At 39.4% G+C, this 24,619-nt stretch overlaps 2 protein-coding genes across 4 annotated transcripts in view; both read right to left on the bottom strand.

The window, feature by feature from the left end:
- Window positions 1-397: 397 nt before the first annotated feature.
- LOC105455494 lies at window positions 398-11,274 on the bottom strand. The gene is made up of 6 exons (XM_011698863.1): window positions 11,200-11,274; window positions 5,102-5,214; window positions 3,753-4,039; window positions 3,302-3,641; window positions 3,016-3,153; window positions 398-2,396 (listed from the first exon to the last, which is right to left on the bottom strand). Exons 1-6 carry the CDS (start codon window positions 11,272-11,274, stop codon window positions 2,270-2,272), a joined length of 1,080 nt encoding a protein of 359 aa, XP_011697165.1. The 3' UTR covers window positions 398-2,269.
- Window positions 11,275-13,705: 2,431 nt separating this feature from the next.
- Window positions 13,706-24,619, bottom strand: part of LOC105455372 (iroquois-class homeodomain protein IRX-5-like) — a 33,627-nt gene continuing 22,713 nt past the window's right edge. For all 3 annotated transcript variants that reach the window (XM_011698648.1, XM_011698647.1, XM_011698646.1), the window contains 4 exons: window positions 20,370-20,626; window positions 18,982-19,202; window positions 18,529-18,699; window positions 13,706-17,207 (listed from right to left, as the gene is read on the bottom strand). In XM_011698648.1, the coding sequence (XP_011696950.1) occupies window positions 16,964-17,207; window positions 18,529-18,699; window positions 18,982-19,202; window positions 20,370-20,626 (893 nt within the window). In that variant the 3' untranslated portion in view covers window positions 13,706-16,963. The remainder of the gene's footprint in view (window positions 17,208-18,528; window positions 18,700-18,981; window positions 19,203-20,369; window positions 20,627-24,619) is intronic.

Raw genomic sequence — 24,619 nt, forward strand, 5'->3', positions numbered from 1 at the left:
GATTGAAATAGATTTAAAAAAAATTTATTTTAACTTTCGCAAACTTCTGAATGCGTACTTCCAAAAATCTGAATTAATTTCAGTGTCCAATGTCTTTATATTCATTTATAGGAATTGCATGAAGCACATTTTCTATGCCATTCAATAAAAAAAAAATTCAACTTTAAAAAATAAATCGTGAATATTGATTAATTCAAAATTCTAGACAGGAAGTGCAGTTTTTTAATTCGATCTAATTAAATTCAAAAAGTTTTTCCGTGAAAATGGATCATAAATGTTATTCAATTAAAAATTGTGACTAGGAAATGCATTGTTTCAATTCATCTAAATTCAAAAAATATTATATTAATATTATGAAAAAATAGAAATGCATTCATTTCCACGGAGGCCAAATCCATTTCAATCCATAAATTACAAAATTTTAATTCTTTATTCCCATTTACTGGGTAGGACATTTCTATAAAGTATATCTACATATATATCTCTGATACCAATTAATGTTCAGAATCACGAGGAAACTTAAATTAGAACGTTAGAATTTTGATTAAAGGATCGTCTACAATGATAGTAGTAAATCGTAAGCCACAAAAAATTGAAGAATCACAGTCGAATTATATGATAAGCATAATCGATTATTGATTGATTAATTTCTTACGGCTTACGACTTGCTACTCTTATTGTAGATGTACCCTAACAAGATTAGATTAAGATTTAATCTTACGTGTGAAAGAAATTAAATTAAAATCATTCCTATAGAGATAGTTCTCTAACAAAAGAATTTAACTATATACACGACGCTTCGCTCGAAATAATATATATATATAAAATTATTAACATATAAATTAAATAAATAAAATTATATACGTATGCGCAAGAGGAAATATTCAAGTTCACTCATTCTTATACGATCACACAAGCGCATATGGAACCGACACTTCATTGTTCGCTCGTGCCTCCGATCGTGAGTCCTGTCCCGGTGTCGCAAGAACAGCAAGGGTGCCGTTTCGCAGAACGACATGTAAAAAGAATGTAGTGGCAAGCGGCGACCAAATGGTCGTCGACCGTTAGCGGGAAGGATCACCATTCTTCTTCTTTTTCACATGGCGCCTGGCCTCGGACGAGAGTTGAGCCGGCCAAAAGAGGATCCCCATTGACCACATTACGATCATTGGACCCAACCACTCACAGCGACTGGTGCCTACAGGCTTAGCTTTTAAGCGCTGTGACACAGTATATATGGCTGCGATTGGTTTGTGCCAAATTTTAACGTGGTCAAAAATGTCTGTGAGTGCCGGCTTAATTTACGCTTCGATCTTATAAAATTCTTAGATGTCACCCAATAGAGCGGCAGTCCTCCCAGCCAAAATCTGTATATTCTCATTGGTTGTTTATAATTTTAAGATTAACAATAAGATTGAAGCATAAATCACAGGCCTGAGGGGCTATCTGCAAGAAGTCGAGAGTATTTCCCTCACATTCGACTGCGATTAGTCAATTCTTACGATTTATGATATCAATAATTAAACGACTTATTGTAGAAAGCCTCCCCCTTTTTTTGAAGTTCAGAAACCGTGGTACTCAGATTCCATCAAAATCTAAACTTCAAAGGTGAAGAAGAAGAAGAAGAAAGCCTCTGAACCCTCGCTTCATAGGCATCTCTGACGAACAGTCGTATCATACACGTAGAATTATATATGGCTAAAAAAAATCGAAGTATTCTCTTTACGCTGTACAAAACAGCGAAACACTTAAAACAACGATCGTTAGTGTGTCACATATTTTACACACAATGCCGTTTGGCCGACTAGCCAAAACTTTTGATGGTTTCTCGCGTATACGGACACTACATGTATGCAACGTTACACGTGTATTCTCGCCCGAGAATTCAATCTATCACGTTATCATGGTCACGATAATGGTAATCTCTTTGTAATCAACCAGCTCTGTTATCTTATTTAACAGCCTTCCTTTGCAAGCACCTACGAATTTTTCCCACGCGTCTCGGAAGATACAAAGCGTTAACCGTGCGTTAATTAGTAATAATTGCGATTTCTAATCTATATTAATTAAATGGTATCTTCTCTCGTACGCAATGGATTCAAAGTCGAGCGATTGAGGGCTGAATAAAGACGCGATTAACTTCGGTAACGAGAACAAGTCAGTTTCCATTCGCTCTTTAAGAGCGAATTTGTTAGAAAATCTGCACTCGGGCGAAAGGAAACACCTGAGAACAATTATAATTGTACAACTACATACAATAATTATAAAGCTACATGGGATGTACGGTGTCCGTGTTCTGTCCCGATATCCTCGTGAGGGGCTCTTCGTCGAGATCGTTGGAGATTTGATTCCAATGTTCGTCCTCGTCGCCCTCCTCGTCATGCGACGAATCTTTCCTAAAAGGCAGAATTTTTTATTGACGTAATAAGAATTGAGAACAAAAAGAAATTACCGAAATCAACTTTTCGAAGAACAATTTCATTAAAGTGAGAATTTAATCTTATGCGTTATTTACGGGAATTCGTTGCAGAAATTTCGAAAAATTTTCAGAAACCATTAGTTTCTATTAAAACTAATCGAAGAATTATAGATTTTTTACATGCGTAAATGTTGTGTGTAACATGCGTTTCCTTTCCATTATTTCTTAGTCATACGTTATATATCATTCACATATTCAGTAGGCATTACAGTTATTATGCTGGCGTGTCCCATTTGCGTATTCATATGTTAATTTCATTTATGTAATTATGTAAACTTGTTTATATGCAATAAATTAAATTAAATTAAATTTTAGGGTCGGCCTTATCAACGCCGATCAAAGTGATTAATAAAATTTAAGCCATTTAAGAATCAAGTGCTAAACTAAAACTTATCATCTCTAAAATATATTTATTATTATTCGCACTTATATTTTTTCCACACTTATACTATATTTTTTATTTATCACGAATAGATTAGGAATTAAGATCGAAATTGATGAGATCGGCCATTAATGTCAAAATTAATATTACTAACTGATACTTGTTGCTGGATGGCAGAAATAAGGATTTCGGGCAGTCCTTGAAGTATGGCCAGCACTCGCCGTGAAATTTCCCGCGGTTTTCCGCCTCGACGTATTCCTTGAGGAGGTTCGCAAACGGCGATCGGCTGGCGCTACAGATAAAATATCGGGATTTAATTAAACAATTTTTTAGACGGCCCTAAAAATGTGCTTATTATAATTATATTTACAATTCCGAAACAGTAATTATACAGCAAGATAATCTTCCAAGGTTTAGTTCTATGAACCCGAGTTACTAACGTGAAGAAGAGCTTCAGCATTTCGCCGATCAGCCCGAAGTTGTTCAGATGGTGTCCCTGGACCTCGCAAATCGCTCTCAAGAGGCATGCCTTCCCGTTCATTCCCAGCGTGGACAGCATATCCTCGGTGGTGCCGTAAAGCAGCGCCCGTTCGCCGCCGTGGAACGCGTTCTTCGGCACCTCCGACATGTCCCGCTTGTGTAATCTGCGCTTGATGAATGCCGCGATGAAGTCTGCCATCATCATGCCGGCCTGCCGGCTGTTCAGCTTCCTGTCGAAGCTCGGCGGCAGAGCGCCGTACGGATTCTCGTTGTCCGTCAGGCCCAGCTTGTCGAAGTCGACTGAGGGGGAAAAAGACGCATGATTCTGTCACATCGCGATATTTTCTTTTACCGGATACAATCACGGCACTTAGCGTAGGACTCGCACCCACGTGGGCAGCGCGGACTCACTTGTGAACGGCAGGCTGATGGTCATGTTGCTAAGGAAGCCGTAAGGCGGATGCCGGACGAAGGGTAACGCCAGCGTCGGCGTGATCGTCATGACGGTGCCGGGTGGCAGGGCGATCCGTCCGTCGTTCGTGAACCAGAAGACCCGCTTCTGCCGGTGATGCGACGCCCGGCGAGAGGATTCGCCCTCGCGAACGGCATCGCCAGTATCGCCGGACGTGGACGCCTCCCTCAGCGCGGCCAAACCGAACAGCAGCAGCAGCAGCAGAAGACATCCTCTTTGCGACATTCTGCGTTAACCGAGAGTGCCGCAACGAGACACCTGTTAAACAGCGCGTTGTCGTATTCAATGACAGATACGAAATATGTGCGATTACCAGGATTTTTATTTCATCTACGAGCTCCGAATTGGAGCAGATGAAATTGATTTTTGGAGCTCAAGTCAAGAGATTACTCACTTATCAAACAAGCATCCAACATTGAAATCAATTTGAAATCAAGTTAAATCAGAACTTTACTTTCAACTCAAAATTGAAATCATTGTAAACACCTTTCCCTTATAAATCAATCAAGCATCCAACATTGAAATCCAACACTGAAATCAATTTGAAATCAATTTAAATCAGAACTTTACTTTCAACTCAGAGTTGAAATCATTGTAACACCTTTCTTTTGTAACACCTTTCCCTTGTAAAAGCTTTAAGAAATCAAATTGAAATCATGTAATTAATCACTTGAAATTATTTGAAATCATCTAAAATACTATATTGAATTAATTCTAGGTTTTGCATATTTAGAAAGCAACAGTTGGAAGAACAGAGTTTTCTAGCAATTATATATATATTAACAATTTTACAACTTGCTAACGAAATGAATCTCATTTTAAATCAAGCAGTAATTAAACAAATACAAAAATAGCTGTTCTATTATGAAATCGCGTATTTTAATTGGTAAACTTATTGCATGTAAATTATACGAAACTGTTCGAAATTATTTCGAATTTATAAAAAATCACTTTAAAATAACAAAAAATCAGAAATCAATCAAGCACCCTATTCGTGAATGAATAATCCCTCGACTCAAGTTAGTCGCGTGCGTTTCTCAGAAAAGCAGATAGCTGTTCGACGAAGGGGGCTAGGGTATAACCACGCGGCATCGATTGTGAGCCGTAGATCAGATTAATCGTTTTATTTGCGAACGAAACGCGCGGAGTCGCGTATAATAATTCTCATCCTGCCGATAGGACCCGCCAGTGCCTCAAGTAGGCCGCACGACAGACCCGCGCGAAATTATTTGCGATAAATCCCGCGACGATACGTGCGTACGCTATGTATCGCAGTCACAAGACTTACGGTACCCGCGGCGGCGTGTGCGACCTCGAGTCAGGCGCCGCGGGGAAAAACTTTCCTGCGACAGGTCTATCGCCGATGGATTTTGTCGTCATCGTCATCATGTGACTTACATCCTGTTCGGATATACGAGAGATACGCGAGAAAATTTTCCCCTAATTGATATTCGGGACGGGTAGTCCACCTAGCGCTGTCCAATTCGGCCAATTAGAAACTTAATTTGTGGGTAAGGAGGATAGGAGTGCTTCTTAGGGGGATAACTGTGCCCCCTCGTCGTGGCGATAAGCTAAACGCCCATTTATTACGTCGCCGACTGAAAGAATTATGCGCCGAGAGAAACATCGAGAAATGTAAAAGCGGAGAAATGGACAGCCGGAGTGTCCTTCGTGCAGACCGAGACCTTGGAAATTCGTAAAAATGGGAGTGGAATCCAGAATCCCGCGTTTTAGCAAAATTTTCGTTTTATCTTATTGTTTGCATACATAAATAGCTAAATTCCCCATACAATACTAATTGTTGTAAAAAGCTGTCAGCTGTATATACATATATATATATTATAAAATTCTTTTAGAATTGTTGCACATGAAATGTGAAATATTGAAACATTCCTGACAGATTTTTGCAACAATCAGTATTCTATGGGAATTTAGCCATTTATATAATATAAAGAATTTTATAATATATATATAGAATTTTTTCTACAATATATATATATATTGTAGAATAAAATTCTATATATATATATTATAAAATTCTTTCAGAATTGTTGCACATGAAACATTTCTGTGTTGCATGAATTGAGCAAACGCCGCGGAATGCGATGTCGATTATTATCGCATCTTTCGTGTATTGGCCGTACTGACAATGAGCTTCGTGAAGCTTCTCCTTCGTGTCGGCACGTCCTCTCCTCCCCTTTACATCGAAAGGGGACGCAAATGACGTACACATTGTCGTCGCACATTCACCGTCTTACTGGTCACCGGGACACATCACGCGCGCGTCGGGTTCATTAGGCTGTGGTCATTTGACCGGCCTCCCAACTGGGGAGAAGCTCCCGGTATGTAACAGTATATAAACTGCAAAACAACGTGGTTAAGGGGAATCAGGCGATCGGGCTGTGCCCTAGAAAAATGCCGGTTGCACACGCGTTTGCCCGTATACACCGTGTTCGTGTCATTCGTCGCACCGCCTTCCTTTCTTTTTCTCCGAAGCGAATTACACTCGTCTCGCGGAAACAAATCCGTGCTTAGATTTGGATACATAATTTGTCTTAAATTAAATATTGGGGTAACGTTTTTGTATACAAGATTCTTTTTAAATTTCTCCGTTATTGACATCAATATAATTTTCTTTCTTGAGCTGATAAAAATAAAATGCATTAATTCGATCTACTCTTTTAAACGCAACTCTAGCCGACGAGCGTTTCGGTCCTATAACTGCGGCACGAATTTTTGGCACGTTAAATTTGCGAGAAGGTTCAATACCCTCTTACCATACCACGTACCGTTTTTTTAAAATAAAATCTGCTCAATTTTGGATTTAATCCATTTTATTGCGATCGTGCCTCGAATATCACACATAGCAGACGTTCGACCGGTCGCCATCCTCAAAAAAAAAAAAAGAAAGAGAGAGAGAGAAATAACGTTTCTGCATATTATCATCCTCGAGAATCAGCGGAAACGCCGGAAACATCGGACTCGATTCGATCTAGATTAGCTGGCCTACATTGTTTAGTGCGTGGCGAGAGTTAAAGTTCGGCGGGCGGAAGAGAAGAAGTTGGGCCGACCGCTAAAGCGCATCGCGCGGAATACAAATACGATTGACCTCCATATTTCGATATGTGCACCGCGTCGTGTCCGTTCGAGGGGGGCACGCGACCGATCGGTGCCGACGCGCCTCAAATTAAACCACCCGGATAATCAGGTCCCGGTATACCCGATATCGGCCACGCGCTTTTGACGGAGGCACCGTTAGCTAGCTCGCAAAAAAACCGGGTCGATTTTAAGATCTGGTTCCCGCGGGCGGTCCGAGAGAGGCGACCGTGTTCTCTCGCGATCGGGCGTCTCTTCCGGGGTGAAGCGACCGTTCAAACCTGCACACATGTTTAAAATCGGGACACAAGACACTTTGAAATCGTCTTAAAGACGGCTTTACGATGTTTTCCAACAAAATTCGGCTAATTATTTAGTTTAGCACGTACAAAAAAAATCGTTCAAACTATGCTCATTCAACGCATTTTTGCATAAATTGAAATGACCTGGCAATTAAAAACGTCGCTTTTTGTATTTATGTTAGAAACGGTTCACTCAAGTTCTTATATATTGTTAAAATTTTGTGTTGAGTTTTAACATATTCAAATATGTTAATTTAACATAATATATGTGATTATGTTATTTAAATATTTTGTGTTAAATTAATATTCAATATTTCTTAGTGTCAAAATAACACAATTTATGAACAAATAACATAAAAATATTGTGTTTTAAAACGTAAATTCTAACATAAATGAATAAAATACGTGTTTAACATATCATAAATATATTAATTTTACTGAAAAAAAATATATGCTTCGACAATGCTTTGCTTACAAATTGTATATTAGTGATATATTTGCTGTGTTAATTTTTTTAACATATTCATCTAACGTTAAATTAATACAAAAATTTAAGTGGACTGTTAGGAACATGTGAAATATGTTAAATTTAATACAAGTTTTCCAAATGTGGATTTTTATGTATAATAATAAATTTCTCTCCTTCCTCCGCCGCGCGCCGCCAAGGCCCTTCGGAAACGAGCTCTGCAGAACGTATGAAAAAAAAGTTGTGGGAACCACCTTTCCCCTCCCCTCCCCCTCCTTCCGTCGCGCGCAATCAGACGCCCTTCGATAAAGAGCTATGCAGAACACAAAAGGAAAAAAAAACTGAGAATTTCAACCCCTCAGAAACCGCGTGTACTGGAACCGCGTACACGGTCACGGATTTCTTCTAGACGGAAGGAGGGAGGAAAGAGAAGAGGGCGGAAACCACCACAACTTTCAACATGTCAAGATCAGGAATAAAAGCCTTTTCAACCTTTATTCTATTCAATGAGTATCTTTTTAATAAATACATTATAATAAAAAAAAAGTATAAATAAAATAAGTATAAATAAGTAGAAATGTATAAATAAATAGTATAAATAAAATTTATTATAATACATATAAATATATATATATATATTGCACAAACAACTAGTCGAGTTTTTAATCCAGCACGGTGTTTTAGCATATATATTATAATAAAGTGTAGTCAATGATAATGACATTAACATTGATCTTTTTGCACGCGAACGGAATTCTTATTATTGCAAAACTCCGAGGATACCATTTCTAAGTAAGAGAGATACACATTATAGAAAGTTTTATCGCTATTATGTAATAATTGCATGTTCATCGATTTTATCGCGTTTTCCATGCCAATTCGCCTCGCGAGATCGACGCTCCGCGTTCGCCGCGTTAACTCGCGAAGCTCCTCCCCTCCCCCTGAATTCCCCTCGGGTCCAGCGCCTAAAATCAGTTCACGGTTGAGTTGCCGAGTTTGCGAGCCGATTATCAACGTTACAAACATAAACGTTACGGTTTCGCTACGGACGCGCGGTTGGAACTGATCTTATATATATGCATCCACGTACAGATGCGCATTTTATGTTCCTTTAGCATCAAAATGCAGCGAATTCCTGACCTAGTGCCTTCTATACTCGCGCTTAACGGTAGTATCGTTATGATGCGCTGTACTTTAAAGAATCGCGCTTCCGATGACTTTTGCGAGGCGAAAGAAAAAAAAAAAAAAGAAAGGAACGGAGGGGAACATGAGATATGCGGAACACAGGAGTCGGTTCTCGAAACGCGATGACGTGGAGAGCGAAACGACGTTCGGCTTATCGGGCACGACCCGTCCCGTCGCGCCGGTCCCGCGTGGCTCGATCGCGGACCCGCGTCGTCGATAATCGTAATCGTGGTAATTTGTTCACTCGGGCCTGACCTTCGGTGTCTTCGCGATCGAACGTCTTACTCGCGATCTGTTACAGCGTCGAGTGGTGCGGCGTTACAACGCCGCGCGCGCGAGCGTCTCGTCGATAGAATTAATTTACGGTGCGCGTAGCCACCACGTGTGTCGAGTAGAGAGTAATTACCGCGCGCTCGTAATCAGCTACTCCTCTAAGTGTAAACGACACGTGCGAGAATGTTTTGCCGTGCGGGCAATTACGTCCGAGCCGTAGTAATTACTTTAGAATGTAATATTGTGGAAAAAGAAAACGCGCGTGTATATATATATTACTGCGTAATGCCAAAAGGTATATCAGGAAATTAACAGGACTTTAATAACGACAGCCTTTCGATACGCCTTATCAAATGTCAGGCGATGATATGATCTTTTTCTAAGTAGCGACTATAAGGAAAGATATGTATTTCAATGTCGAAGCTGCACAGATATGAAAAAGAGACTCGTCGCGCGCCGTGATAGAAATTTGATCTCTGTATAAACTTTGTCCAGAAAATAAATTAAATTTAAAAAATTTAATGAATACAAATAAAAATACAAATAAAAATGGATGAAAAATTTTTGTCACGTTAGTTTTGTTGCTCGACAATTCAATATCACAATTTTGGAAATCACCGGTCTAGAAATTTTTTTTATCTAGAGATGTAACGCTCATTAATGTGCAAATATTCAACGCGCACGTGATCCTTATATGCGGATTTTCTCCGCGTATGGGTTTATCGCGCATTCGTGCGAAAGCGAACGTGGCGATCCGCAGGTAGTGGCGATTATGCCACGTGCCATTATAGCGACTCAGACGGGGGCGGCAGGTGAATTTAAAACGCGAAGACTTTTTTGTCATTATAATAAAAATTGATTAGAAAGAATTGTCACAGCGATCGTGTACCGAGAGAAAACAATGTGAATTTTAAAACAATTTTAGAACATTAAAACGTGAAGTTTTAATTGAGGAGAATCGATTAAGTCTTAGGAAGATAATCGAGAAGGCTCGATCGATAGTCAAAGAGGATTAATTCTTCAACGGGAATCCTTCAACCGGGGAAAGATCGATAAACCGGAGATTTCATGTTTGATCCATGCGTGACGATACGCGAGGACGGCGATCGTTAAGTCTACGGCCCGGATACCACCGGCGGGGACCGACTGTTCAGGCCCGGAAAGCACCAGAAACCAGTCGAGTGCCTCAAACCCCAGTCGGACGAGTAGACCTACGAAAAACACCACCGGGCGGTACGCGAGGTCGCGGTCCTTAACTTGAAGTTACTTTATACTATACGAGGCTCCAATATACTAACGTGCATTATACTGTTCGCACGAGCAGGTCGGAGGGGGATGTTGCAGGTATTGGCGTCAAGGAAGTCTAGGCGTTAACACTTTAGTAATTACATGCGATTAATTTATGCAAGACCTCCTGCAGATTTTATCGTGCGTTTTGCCTAAGCGAAACGACGAGTCATTTCACTCGCGTTGACAATTTTCCGCCCACTTAATTTGTTCATCAAAGAGTTAACATTTTAGAATTGGAGAACAATTTTAGGATTAAAAAAAAAATCCGCTCTCGCAGCGAGCGAGATCATCTCGATTGATCTCAATCGGGTCTTCCTGCAACGACACTTTTATTCGTGCATCCGCGGCGGTATCGAAAATAAAAAGAGAATCCTGCCGATCGTTGCGTGCAGTAGCCAAGCTGCCGTCCGTTCCTCCACGTGCGCACGGGAGGACGAAAACGCGAGCGCGCGAGAGAGGCAGCGGCGCGAGATCGAGTCTCCTCTCTCGGCGTTTGCCTCGCTTTCAGAAAATATGCGCCGCGCACTGTGAAAATGTGTGCACACGCAACCGTTATGCCACATCCAGGCGTAACCATGTGGACTGGTCGATCAGTAATCATAAGCCTCGCGTATTCACTACACGTGCTTAACCACGGAGATTAACCCGTTCTCGCTTACTTCAGGCAAACCGGCGGCGCGGCGCTCGTCCCCGCGATCCACACCTGTCCGTCATCATCGGGTATAGCGCTTTTTCGAATGGCAACACGCGGAGAGGAAAGAAAAAAAAAAAGACCGAACGACGGCGGGGAAGAAGTCCGGCAGGCGACGTTGAAAGAAAGAGGTTTTGACGCTCGATTAAGTCTGACATCGCCGAGGAAGGAAAGAAAGGCCGCCGCGCTTGCGGCCACTTGTTGCCGACGTGAAAAAATTTTGCTACGGGGAGAAGCGTTCGTTCGGCGTCGCGAAAATAAAAATAAAATCGTTCAAATGATGTTTCCCATTATCTCGCGGCGCAGAACGCTCTCACAAATTTTCAGTGATTAAAAGGGAATTTGTACCATCGGAGAGAATGCGATTTACATGTATTATATACGTATTTGATATGCGGATGGATTTTTAAAATGAAAGGAAAATCGCCGGAGTAAATTTAATCGCGAAACGTTAACTCGAGTATCAAAATAATAGCGACGTACAAGTCGCGCGGGTATCGTCTTACCTTTTATTCAGCCGCGCAGGCGTGCGATACTTCGCCGACGAATCCACCGGCGCGGGACGATATGTAGGGTAATCTTGACACACACTGATTAACAGAGTTGATTAACAGAGAACCGCGCTCTGCCGACGCCGTCGGTGTGCAGTATGTTTTCCTCGCGCGGCCGGCGATCAGCGTCGATATTAATTAGCCCCGATTTACAAGGGGCATACCTCCCTTTGGCATGTCTCACCCGGTTTCGACGTAAAAGAAACAAAAAAAAAAGAGAGGAGTCCGCGCGTGTGTCACGCGCGTGTCACGCGCGCGCGCCGAGAACACGTTACACCTTATCCGGCGCGCATTGTTGGCCGTAAAAAATGGAACGGCGCGAGAAGGAGGCGAGCCGCCGGGGTCGATCCAGTTCTCCGCGCGTCGTTAATGAACACCCGTTTCCCGTTCCTATCCGCGCGCTATCCGGAGAACGGACGGACGGTCGGCCGAGCGGATATCGCCGTGCACGCTCCTCATCCCGACCGCGGCTCGCGATCTATCATTGCAAATCACCGCGGTCGAACCTTATCCCAAGCGACGCCTCATCTCGGATGGTGGCTGGCGAACGGCGGTTTCCTCGTGTTTCCTCCTTGCGCACCGGGGCCGGGGTGTCGATCCAGCCGGCGTCCGCGAATTGTTTTGCGAAACTTCGACGAAATTATACAAATGCGAATGTGGACGTTACCACGCCTGCGATTTTTTGCCGCAAACCGATTGAATCGTGCGCGAATGTGATGATCAGCCTGAATATTTCTCCCCTGGAGAGACCACCCTCCTGCTGCTCCTCAAGTCAACGATCTATCCGCGTTTATGTTAATCTCGCGACGGAATCCCCCCGGAGCACCGTGTCGTGCTTTTCTTCACACCGTCCGACGAACGTTTGTCAAATTTTAAGTCCCGCGGTTCCCCCCAGGCCGATCGCGGATGTTCCTGCCGTCGGTGACGGTCCTCTCCCTCATCGATCGCGGTCGCTTCCGCCGCGGGCTTTTCGTCGACACGCGGGCGCGTTAAACGTCAAACGGTCGCGGCCGCGGCGCCGGATTCGGTCCCGTGCTTCTCGCTCGCTCGTTCGCCGAGCCAGTGAGCTCGCGTTCGTCGACTCTCAGACTGCGCTCCTGCACTGCAGACTGCCGCTGCTGGGTGCCGCACGCGCGGCTCTCAACACGTCGGTCTCTGCGCGGCACGCGTGACGGGTCTCCCTCTGTCTCCCTCCTCGAGTTATGGGGGATCATCATCGCCGGCTCGCTCCCTCTTCGCCGGGGCTTTCCGATTCCCCCGTTGATTGTTTCGCATGGTGGGGCTGAGGTTCGTCTCATTCAGGAATACGGCCACTTGGTACCAATTTTCCACGTTCCGAGGGGGGAATCGCGACGCGAATCACAATTCCTCCGAATAAATTTCAAGAAATACAATGAGCCGACGTGTGTAACGTCGTGATAAAAAAACGAAAAAAAAAAAAAAACAAGTTAAACTTCTATTCGTACGCATTAATAGAATTCGATAATAAAGACGTAATCGTATCGTCTAAAGATAGGGACGACGTGTCGCGGCGCGAATGAGTATCTAAATGCGGAGTGTGATATTGGGAACACAAGAGAGCGAAGAGACACACGCGGAAAAGGAAGACAGGCGTTACGTAAAATGAAAGAACCAGCCGGCCGGGGAATGAAAAAGGGGAAAATCGAGGGACATCCACGAAGATAGCGGTATATAAGCGTCGCTGTAAAAAGGAGAAAAAAGGGGGTTAAAGAGGGAAAGATAGTTACGGTTCATAATAATAAGATCATAATAAAGATTACCGTTAACAATGACGAAAACGCTCATTTTTCGCCGGGCTCACCCACAACAGATATTGACTTGTAATTAATCACATAATTGACAACTTGAGAGCCTTTTCTTCTTCACGCCAAGCTGAACGAAAAGAGACCTGGAATCGACTTTGAAACGATTTAACACTCAGACGCTTAGGAATTTGTTAAGAGAACGATAATATTAAATACGTTATTAACTATAAATCAATATTCCGAACATATTAGGTTTAAAATTATAACAAGAATTTTATGGCACATGTATATTTCAGTTTTCGTAATGTGTATGAACGACGTATAAATCAAACTTAAAATGTACTCTTACAAATCGGATATGATAGCTTTGCGCGCACGTGTTTAATTATTGTCTCAAAGTATAGCGATATGCTTAACGGCGCAGAGAGTAAAACTCTACTTGTGTGGCTCCAACAGGTTCACGTAATTAATAAACGTTTATACGTGAACTATGAAGATTCGCGTGGATTCGCGTACGTAATACGTGTCTGTATACACGTATAAATTAAACTTAAACTCGGTGTACTTTCCCAGACCATGCCCGAGATCGGGACATAACACATCTTTTAGATGTCAGACCAAAAAAACGTTTTTAAGACATTTTTATTCTTAATGTCCCGATTTCGGACATGCGTGTCGTCTGGATTCTTACAAATCGACTGTGATAATTCTGCACGCACGTCTTTAGCTACTGTCCGACAGTATATTGCAGAATGAAAATGATCTAACAAATTCCCCCAAGTAGCAAGGTGGACGTTAAATGATGTTTTAATAACGTCTTATTGACATTATATTAGATACGACATTATATTAGACATTATATTATTAATATTATATTAGAGACGTCTTTAAGACGTTATTATAACGTCTTTTGACATTACCTTGCTGCTTGGGTCACGTAACTAACAGGCATTTCAACATGCCTAAAAAGATATGTATGTATCTGCAGGGACGGAGACTTCCTTGGGGCGTTTGAATTTCGCATATTTACGTGAGTGTCCGTGGATGTGAAATTCCCCACTCAGAGAATTCGGGGTATTAAAAAAAAGTATTTTGATTTTTGACAAACTTTGAGAAATCGTGTGACTGATTTGACAAAAGCTGTATTAATGATTTACAACCATTTGGATGAGGAATTTCACACCCAGAAAAATCATATATCCGTCCCTGTGTCTGCAATGAAAAGACTCTGGATCTTTTCACTGACTTTCCATCTATTGCTAAAGTACCGATATATAAGGTACATTAGCTGCTCATCGCGCAGAGAATCGAAAATATTTTTCATACAAGATAACAAGAGCTATACACAAATTATCTCTCGTGCGATTCTGGTCTGTAAAGTTTTCGGAAAATAATCTCGGGAACGTGTAATTTTTTTCCCTTTTCTTCTGTGTAAATGCGATGTAAATTGTCTCGAGAAAAGCGAGCCAAGGCCTGCTGCTCTCCGAATCTCTTCAATTGGTACGATTAAGTAGTTTCTACAGATATCGCGCGATTTATCTCCAACACACCATCGAATATTATTCTCAATCGAACTTCCTTCGCTAATTAATAATTTAAGATTCACCGGGAATCGCAGAAATAGACTCTAGATGAAAGTTGAATTGATGAATATTTTTTTAACATATGCTCGATAGTGCGTTGGATGAGAAGAATTGCACTATCGCGATGACCTTTTGGAGTTTTGCGCATCGAGGATGGATATACCTTTTCGCACGTTCGAGATAGACACTTGTGTATTTCTCTTCTCCTCCTGTATGGCACTCATACGTTAATATAAAAAGAAACGCACGAACGTGCACTGTTGCGGAACTTCAATTGACGTGAACTCGGTATTCGTTTCATCGACTTCACTTAGGACCCCTGCACACTGCACGTGAAAATACTTGCCGCGCTGCAAGAGCCCTTATTTGTATCAAATAGTCCGCCTGTTAATGATCAACTATGAACTACTAGTAATAAAAGACGCCCCTCGTAACTTGGGACGCCTTACGAAAGGCACAATTTTAGATTAGGTTCATAAGTTTTGTACAGAAGTAGAGTAGAAACTCTTGTCGGGTCGATCTCTCCCACACAATACGATGAAATTCTGCAAACGCTTAATATATAAAGGTGATCAACAATTTTAAATAAATGGAGATTTAAGATAAAAGAAGTATTCCGAAACTTGACGTGATGAAAATCGATTAACGTGTAGGAGGATCGAGACAGATATGAAATATTTCATTATTATAGTAACAAGATTATGTAGTATTAAAATAAATTTCAGTTGTACATTTAACAACCTTGTCGAGCGTTGTTTTTTTTCGAATTTACCGTCTCTCATATATTACAGACAAAAATGGCTATGTTGTACTGTCTAAGAAATATCTGTCTATTTAACACAATTTAATTATAATAGTAATTAACGGTAGAGTTTGACCACGTTACGATTGACCACAGGCTAATCCAAGCCGATCGGTGCCTAGAGGTTCTCCACTGGTGCTATGAGTGACTTGTGATCAATTGCAAACGTAGTCAAATGGATCCTAATTAACATTAACAAAATAAGTAATAGTCTTTGGCTCGGTCTAACATTTCTATATTTGAAAGTAATGCAAATTCTCTTGTTAAGAGAATTTGCATTGTTTTCAAATACATTTCTATGCGTTCAGATTCGCCATCTGGATTCATCCAGGTAACATTTTATCCTCACTTAACATTGAAGAAGGTAAAATGATATCTGAATACATCCAGGTGGCAAATCTGAACGTAGCCTATATATACAACAGTCACCTATTATTTCAACTTAATTACTTAATTTTTGTCTGCTATTTAAAACAATGAGACGAGAAATGGTTTAATGATCTCGAAAGCGCGATTTTTTTTTGTGCGAAAATGCATTATCCTGATACATGTCTTTCGCGCGCGTTTATTATAAAAATAAATGCGATACGCGAGGGGCAATAGAAAACATTCTCAATGCTATTTAAAAGTTTCTGAAAACATAATGTAATTGAAGAACATGAACAGAAATAGGGTAAGCAAGCTATAATATGAAAACTGTAAAATGTCATGAGTAGAATACCAAATTTATGTATAACAAAGGTACAATTGTGTCTCTCCGACTTAAACGTTCATACTTGTTATTATCCCTTTGCAAAAATTCTCTTCTCGAAAAATTAGAAATTATTACGTTTAATCAGATATATTCTGAACTGTTTGACAATTGTTGACATCGTCGGAGTTATTTCGTGATGTTAATAGCAATACATAATGAGATAACGATAATGACTGATAATCATCATTGCTTAGAGATTGTACGACTGTAACAATTTCTAAAAAGTATAATAATTTGCTAGTCTTTTTGAGAAGAATTTTTGAACTTTTATATCGTTCGTCAGTCATTGACAACAATAATTACGATACTAATCTCGTTTTCCTATTCCATTTAGCCAATGTTAGAGATACCGATGAAAGCAGACGAAATAGATGATCGTGAGAGAACCTGATTAAACAGACGCTGGTGATGGTGTTGACATGCGTGGCATGTCGGAAGCAACCTCCGCCAACATTGAGAAGGTGTTTCCATTTTGTTCATAAAGGTAGGCGTTTTCAATGGTTCGCGGTGTCAGGCCACGATGTGCGATCTGCTGTTGCAGTTGGGGTGACAGAGATAAATGCTCACGAGGTGCACTCCAGTATGCAGCAGGCTCTTCATTCTCGTTAGTTCCCATGTTAGGTGAATGGCTATTCCTACGAATAAAAAAATCTTTAATTTATTATCCTTAAAAATCTGACGCTGCGTCACATTTTTCACAGCGTCAGGATACGCTTGTTCGGCGTTGCCATTCAATCAAACAGAACAAGTAAAATGGTGATTGCTTTTTGACAGAAAAAAAATTGACAGACAAAAAGTAATCTTTATTAAAATAGTAACAATTAAAAAGTGATATTTTTTATCAAATTTTCAAAGTAAAAATTCAAGCAATTTAAGCAAAAAAGTATTTACTCTTATTGTCTCAGATAGATCATTGGATAATATAATTTATAGCAAATTCTTTTCATAGTTTGAAAGTTTATAATAAAGAAAGAACATAGACACGAATGCTTATATCATTCACAAATGCCTAGCCATCTGAATTTGCAGGGACACATATACATACGTATATTTCAATATTTAAATATAAATATATGTTTATATATATAAGTCAGTATTCCTGCAAATTCAGATGGCTAGGCATTTCTGATGGCGTGTGTACAATAATCAAGCAAATAGAAGTTTAAATATTATCTTAAGAAAACGAAAGAATAAACTGTACATTTATTAAACAATAAAAAAAATTTTTTAATTTAAAAATGCAACAAAAAATGTATTTTTTGAATAAAAAATAATTGTAATATTTGAAAGTCATGTCACCTGTTAGTTTTATATCTATCAAAACTTAACACATTAATACAGAATTAATACAAGGCTAATACATAAAAAAATGGAAAAGAAAACAAAATTATTAATATAATTTAATTAAATTTCAATATTAAGCTTTATTATTTAATTTTTCATTGATTTTTTAAAGTAACAATTGTTATCAAACGAGACGAAGAATATAAATAGAACGTGTTTTATGAATTTCATGTAAGGTAAATAAAGGTGATTATAGTGATCCATTTAAAACGGTGGATTTAAATAGTGTTTTTTTAGCAACTTGTCAAAAAAAGTGACAAAAAGTAACTTAGGTGACTGAATGCCAGCACTGAGTTGGACGCACGCGAGAATCAACAACGATTCTCAGCGTCACAGAGAGATGCATATTTGTTACTCGAAAAAGCTCGATTTCTGTATATACGATACTCTTTCGTCATTTACTTTTTGACTGTTTTTGTTAATTTTTGCAATTATTTATTTATCTGATTAAGTATCAGAGAAATGTGTGGTGATTGCGCTTAGCGAGTGTGAGTGTGTCAAAAGTGTCGAATTGTTAGAAGGCGTTTTTAGTAGAAGGTTTTACAAGTTGCAAAGCTCGCGCTTATTTCTTTCCATCGAACGCAACTTGTTGTATGAAGTTAATAAACTTGCCTTCGTCGAGCATACGTGAGGTGAGGAATACTGTCGTCGTCATACTGCTCGACTTGAGCCTCGACGTACGGATGAACTATCACGTTCGGCCATCGTATCGAAGGTTGTTCCTCCCCTTCGCTGTGGTAGTCATTCAGACTGCTGTCGTAATCATTGGGATAGTCCTCGCTTCTGCGTACGCAAATCTTGAATGATACATCTAGTATTTTCACACATCTAATCTAATCTCCCACTTATTTTCTTCCCCCTCCCCCCCCAAAAAAAGGAAACTTCTTGCTAGTGTTAGCCTATTTAGCAAATTAGTTGATAAGCGGCACAACATTCTCTCTTTTTAAGCCTTTGAATTTTCGCATAAGTCAGTCGGCATCGTCGAGTCGGCGCAGAACTCTTCGTTCTTAATCTTACGATAACAACGAAACAGATCGAAATATACATGCAGAGGGGGATACTTACTGACACGTGGACTCCTCCAATCCACGTTGCGAATTAATTTTACGTCGGACCGGAGCACTATCAATCGGCTCCAGGGGGGTTCTTCGACCAGGTCGAATGGGACCGCCGCCGTTCAAGCGACGAGCACGGCGTGATATTGTATACCGATTCGGGTCCTCCCCTTCTTCTTTCAGCATCTGAGGTAGAATGCGTCGCCTGGCGTTTATGAACCAATTGCAGACCTGCGAATGAATTTCGATATCAATAATGTAATTAGCAAGTCGAGGCAGACTGGAGGATCGACGAAAGTCAACTTGAGCTATTAATCGCACATTAATCAATAAATTTATTTATTACTGCCCACCTAAGGCGATGCTGACAGAACGGAATTACTGACATTGCAGTTGTATAGATATATAATCTGAATTGATTGAACGAAATTGAAAACTCTTTTATATAATTAAAGTAGAAAGAATAAATAAATAATTAATGTACAGGCAACAAAATCCTTATTTCTATCAGTTTTCTTGGCAACTGATCGTTGCAATATTGCAGCACGGTATATGTATAAGTTCTATGGCAACGACTGCTATGCACTTGCGGTTCACTGTGATCTGAGGCCGCCCCGGCCGCGGCCGACCATCCAGTGTGCTTAGAAAAACGAAAACCCATAGAGAAACGAAAAACGTAGGAAATCGGCGTTAGTTCAGAGAATACAGAATAGAAAACGTTAGGCAATAATCTCTCTATTGTGTGATCCTTTACTGTGATTGGTCAATTCACTTACTGCTTTACATTTTTCTATGAGTCATAGACTTTGAGCCTTAAACGCAATAGGAAAGAAATAGGAAAAAAGGGGACAGAAAATAAGAATTTCAACCTACCAGAAACCGTGTAACTGTATGGAATACACGGTTTCTGATAGGTTGAAATTTTTATTCGCTGTTGCCTATTCCTTTTCATTGTGTTTATTGTAGACGATGCCTTAGGAGACTTTAATTCTACAGTCTATGTCTCACGCCTACTCTTTAAAGCGGTGTCTACAATGAGACTTGAGATTTAAGCAAATTGACCAATCACAATCGATTATTCTTCTCGCGTAAGATAAATAATCGACTATGATTTTTAATGGCACCTTAAAACATAGTCGGAAAGTTCAACGTTCACAAAACATTAGCAATTGCAAAGATCTTTTGGCAAAACATAAAATAAAAAAAAACTTAAAATTGATTAGAAGTTATTCGAAAAAAAGAAAAAAAAATCGAAATAAATTTTAATAACTTTTCATTCAAGCCATTTAATTAATTTATAACATATAATAATCAAGATACGCGATTTCGATAAATTGATAGATGACAATACATCTTTATTGAAAAATTAGCAAAACAAGAAACTAAAAAGAAACCTACTTGAAGGTTGGATAATCCCGTTAATCGGCTGAGTTCCTCCTTTTCTGCTTCACTAGGGTACGCATTGTATTTATGCTCATACAACCATCTTTTTAGGATGGTAACCGCCTCCTTGGGCAAGTTTCCTCGACGCTTCCTAGTGTTTTGCGGCCGACTGACCACAGGCGATGCCCGTGGCGAGGTGTTCTCCGCCTCGGAATCTTCTGAACGAGGTTCAGCAAGCGACCTTCTAGCAAGGCGTCGATTTAAATAAGGCACTGTAAAAACAAACAATACATGTCGTTAGATTGGGATGATACGTATAACTCTGTGTAGTTGACAGGCCGTGCCTACAATGTAGTAAGCCGTAAGCCGCAATTAAGAAACTGACCAATCGCAATTGAATATAAGGAGAAAAATCGATTAATTGATTAATTTCGTTTACGGCTACACCTATTGTAGACACGGCCGCAGTCTGCGAATCTCGAGTTCAATTTCCGATTCTCATCCCTGCATGTACGTCTCCGTTTTATAAATTTATTGGAAAACTGACAAATTGCGAGTAGGTATATGTATAAAGTGTGAGATGACTACGATAGATGATATATTTTCCGCTTCTGAATCTGATATACATTCATTTTCAGAACGGGACGCTTTTGACGAATCACTGTAATAATATCGTAAAAACATTATAATTGTCAGATTATTGTAACTTATAATGAGCCATGAATAAGTGATGGCTATTTTTAAATTTTGTTCTTGATATTAATTAAAATTTACAGCTTCTATGCGTTAAATTAAACCTGGAATCGGAAAAAGTTAGACAAATTTAGAAAAAAACGGTGCGTTTCTTTATCAATACTGTTTCTCTCGAAAAAGATTTTGAATAGAAATTTGTGAAAGTAGAGTGTGCCCTGAGTTTCTACAACTCTTGACTCAGATTCAACTCAAATTAATCCACGGTTGCGACGTAGATATACAAAATATGTCGCATACAGGTCAGAGATCAATAAGGCAAAGGTCGGCAAGGCGCTCATCTTGCAATAATCGTGTTAGAAACCGGCGGCGGAATCGGCGGACAAAACCGGCAGGTATTTCGTGTGTTATTTTGTATAATCGCGTTCGCAATCAGTATCACGAAACCTGAGTGATGTTCTTTTGCTTGATTCAGAAAACCTCCCTAAAATCCCTGACAATTCTCCTGATTGATTTCTCCTGTTTCATATTGTCTGACGATTTATTTCAAAAATAGTTTTCTCGTCTTACAGCCGTTTCTATATAATAATCTCTGAAATTGTAAAACTACTCGTAAATTTTTTTTTCTTTTCCAATTTCTTTTAATTATAAAAAAGAATTTATAACAAAAAGTCGCTGGTTCTCTGCATGAAGCTCTTGACAAAGAGAGTGATAGAAAAGAAAAAATAAATAAATAAAATAAAATGTTTACTTTTTTTAAGTTTACTTTAATAATACATTTATATTTAAATAAAAAGTACACGCAATACATAATACTGAGTATTCTAAATAATTTTTATTGAAATTCTAGAAAATTAGATTAGATAATAATGTTAACATTTTATAAAATGAAAATATTATGTATATGTATATCATGTAGTACATATACATTTTTATTTTTAATAAATATATAGTTTATAAAAATTAGTTTCCAATTTTGTAACTTTTAATGACAGTATCGATATCGTTATATTGTCATTGCAACGATAATATATCGAATTGTCGTTAAAAGTTACAAAATCGAAATACAGGAGGGTTGTATAAAGATCGATATAAAGAAATCTCAGTGGTATGTCAGGTGCCACTTAAAAAGCCATCTTTATACTAATGTTTTCATAATTTTTAATTATAAAACACGTTTCACTAAACAAATATAATAAATATATATTAAATAAAACACATTTTATATAACAAATATAATAAATATATTAAATACAAACAAAAATAAATTAATCGTAATCACGTGATGCGAAAATCATCTAAAATTCGCGCGGTACGGACGTTGAGTTTTCATTCATTACGAAAATCGTAAACCGGCAAGAGGACTTCCACTCAGTTTAATCCGTTCTTCGCGAAGGAATATACACCTATTACCAAATTCCGTATACCGGTATACCTATGAAATTTCGAATCTAGCGATGTGTTATATAGATGTCTGTGCAAGACCCCGATCAAACAAACTCGACTCGCCGACTCGAGCAGATGTTGTTTGAACAGTTAAACAAATAGTAGAAACGATACGTCGTGATAGTTAGCTGCTCCCGTTCATTCTCCACGAGGAGTCTACGGTGCCGATAAAGTTTAAAATAATTGCGTTACATTTTGCACGACAATTTCTACAAAAACTTAAAAGATATAAAAGAATATGGAACATCCGATCGTTTTTCGATGAAATTTTATTCGATAAATGTTTTGTAACGCGTAATCAATAATATAAGAGAAATGGAATTAAAAGTCAGGTCAGAAATCTGTAGGAAAAAAATGTTAGCGAAAATATAGGAACAGAAAACTGATTTCGAAAATTGTATTTCTTCATGCGAGATTTGAGACTCAAGATTCCCTTTCATTGAGACCGGCGCACGCGTACCGGCTTGGAGTTACGTAAGATTACGCGCGAAGCTCGCAAATAAACCTGAGGTCGTAAGCAAGCGATCGTAAACAGTGGCAGGCGATCAGAGCGACGCGAAGCAATTTGCTTTAATGATAACGTAGTTGAAGCGTCTGATTGTGAGCAATGTGACTTGCCGACGTGATGGATGAGGGTGCAAAACTGGCTGCATTAAAGTGTTTCTAAAAGGTGGCATTATAATGCTCTAAAGAGAAGAAATCCCTCAAATCCTTCAAATAGTAATGAATACGGATAAAAAAAAGATACGTTTTTGAATGGTTTGAAAAGGAAATGAACAATATGAGTGAGCTTTGAAGTTTATTATGGTCAAATTTCTATCTTTTATTTTTCTAAACATAATGAGAAAAAGACTGAACTGATTAAATAGTTTAATTAGATGCATCTAGCATCTTCGCATTCAAGAATGTGAAATCTATTGTCATTCAACAGCAAAGAACATTCTCATTGATTTCAAAATATGCGTAACGATGTATAGGACCGTAAATCGATATTTTTCGATATTTGCAGAACGAACAAAACGAAAAGAGGCTGTATGTCCTCGTCAATTTTTGAAGGCAACCGTAATAATTATACAAATGGATGTTATACAATATCGCGCGGCGTCGCGACAGCCGTCTCGTATCAGGATTTTATTATAATCTGTTTGACGTTTCGTCGAGTTGACGGGTCGCTACGCGGTAAATAATATCAAAACGTTGCAATATCGACGGATATCTGACGGAAGGGGTCAGAAAAAGCGTGCGATAGGTCGCGAACATTCAAGATAGAGAGCTGCGATTTTAAACACATTCATTGCTGTATGTAAGAAGCGATTTTAAACCGAAGAAGGTCATTCGCGCTATTTTTAGACAGGGGAAAGAAAAGCGAAGATTTTCAAACAAGCGAAAGTTAATATTCATGCCCTTACGTCACGCTCTGTCCTTTTCCATTTTTTTTCTTTTGATCTCCGTTTCTAGATCAACTGTCTATCTACCATCATTCAAATTTAAAATTGGACTTTAAATAAAAGATACTAAAAAAGGTGCCACCCTCTGTCCCTTCCGATTCCTTTATTTTTTTTTTGGTCTCTGTTTCTAGATCAAGAAGTCCAGTTTTCGAATGATGATAGATAGACAGTTGATCTAGAAACGGAGATCAAAAAAATAAAAGAATTGGAAGAGACAGAGGGTGGTACGGATACTTTCTCTTGTTTGAAAATCATCGCTTTTCTTTCTCCTTGCCGAACGCGAGAACCAAGGGAAAAATCGAAAGAACAGGATGTGAGGACACAAGCGTATGCACGAATATTTTCGCGCGCGTATGTAAAATCATTTTGTGCCATATAAATCGTGCTACGCACCGTGCAACTGTACGTGTCAAAAAGACGTCACCGTTCACGCGCACATCCGTAAATCATATGGAAATAAAACTCTAAGGTCGATTTCCCTTTCCACGATACGCGAGGCGGTCTCTGGAGCGGCGGTCGTACTTGTTATTCGACTGATTATGTAAAGCTTATGCGAAGCAGAGGTCGGTCGAAAGCGACGTAAAACGTCAAACGTAGAAAACGGACGAGCCGTTACGTCGAGGCCGATGCACACAAGCGCGATAAAATCGCGTCCCCCCACATTGAATTTACATCACTTGG

The sequence above is a fragment of the Wasmannia auropunctata genome, unplaced genomic scaffold, assembly GCF_000956235.1.
Source record: "Wasmannia auropunctata unplaced genomic scaffold, wasmannia.A_1.0 LD335903.1, whole genome shotgun sequence".
Lineage (NCBI taxonomy): Eukaryota > Metazoa > Arthropoda > Insecta > Hymenoptera > Formicidae > Wasmannia > Wasmannia auropunctata.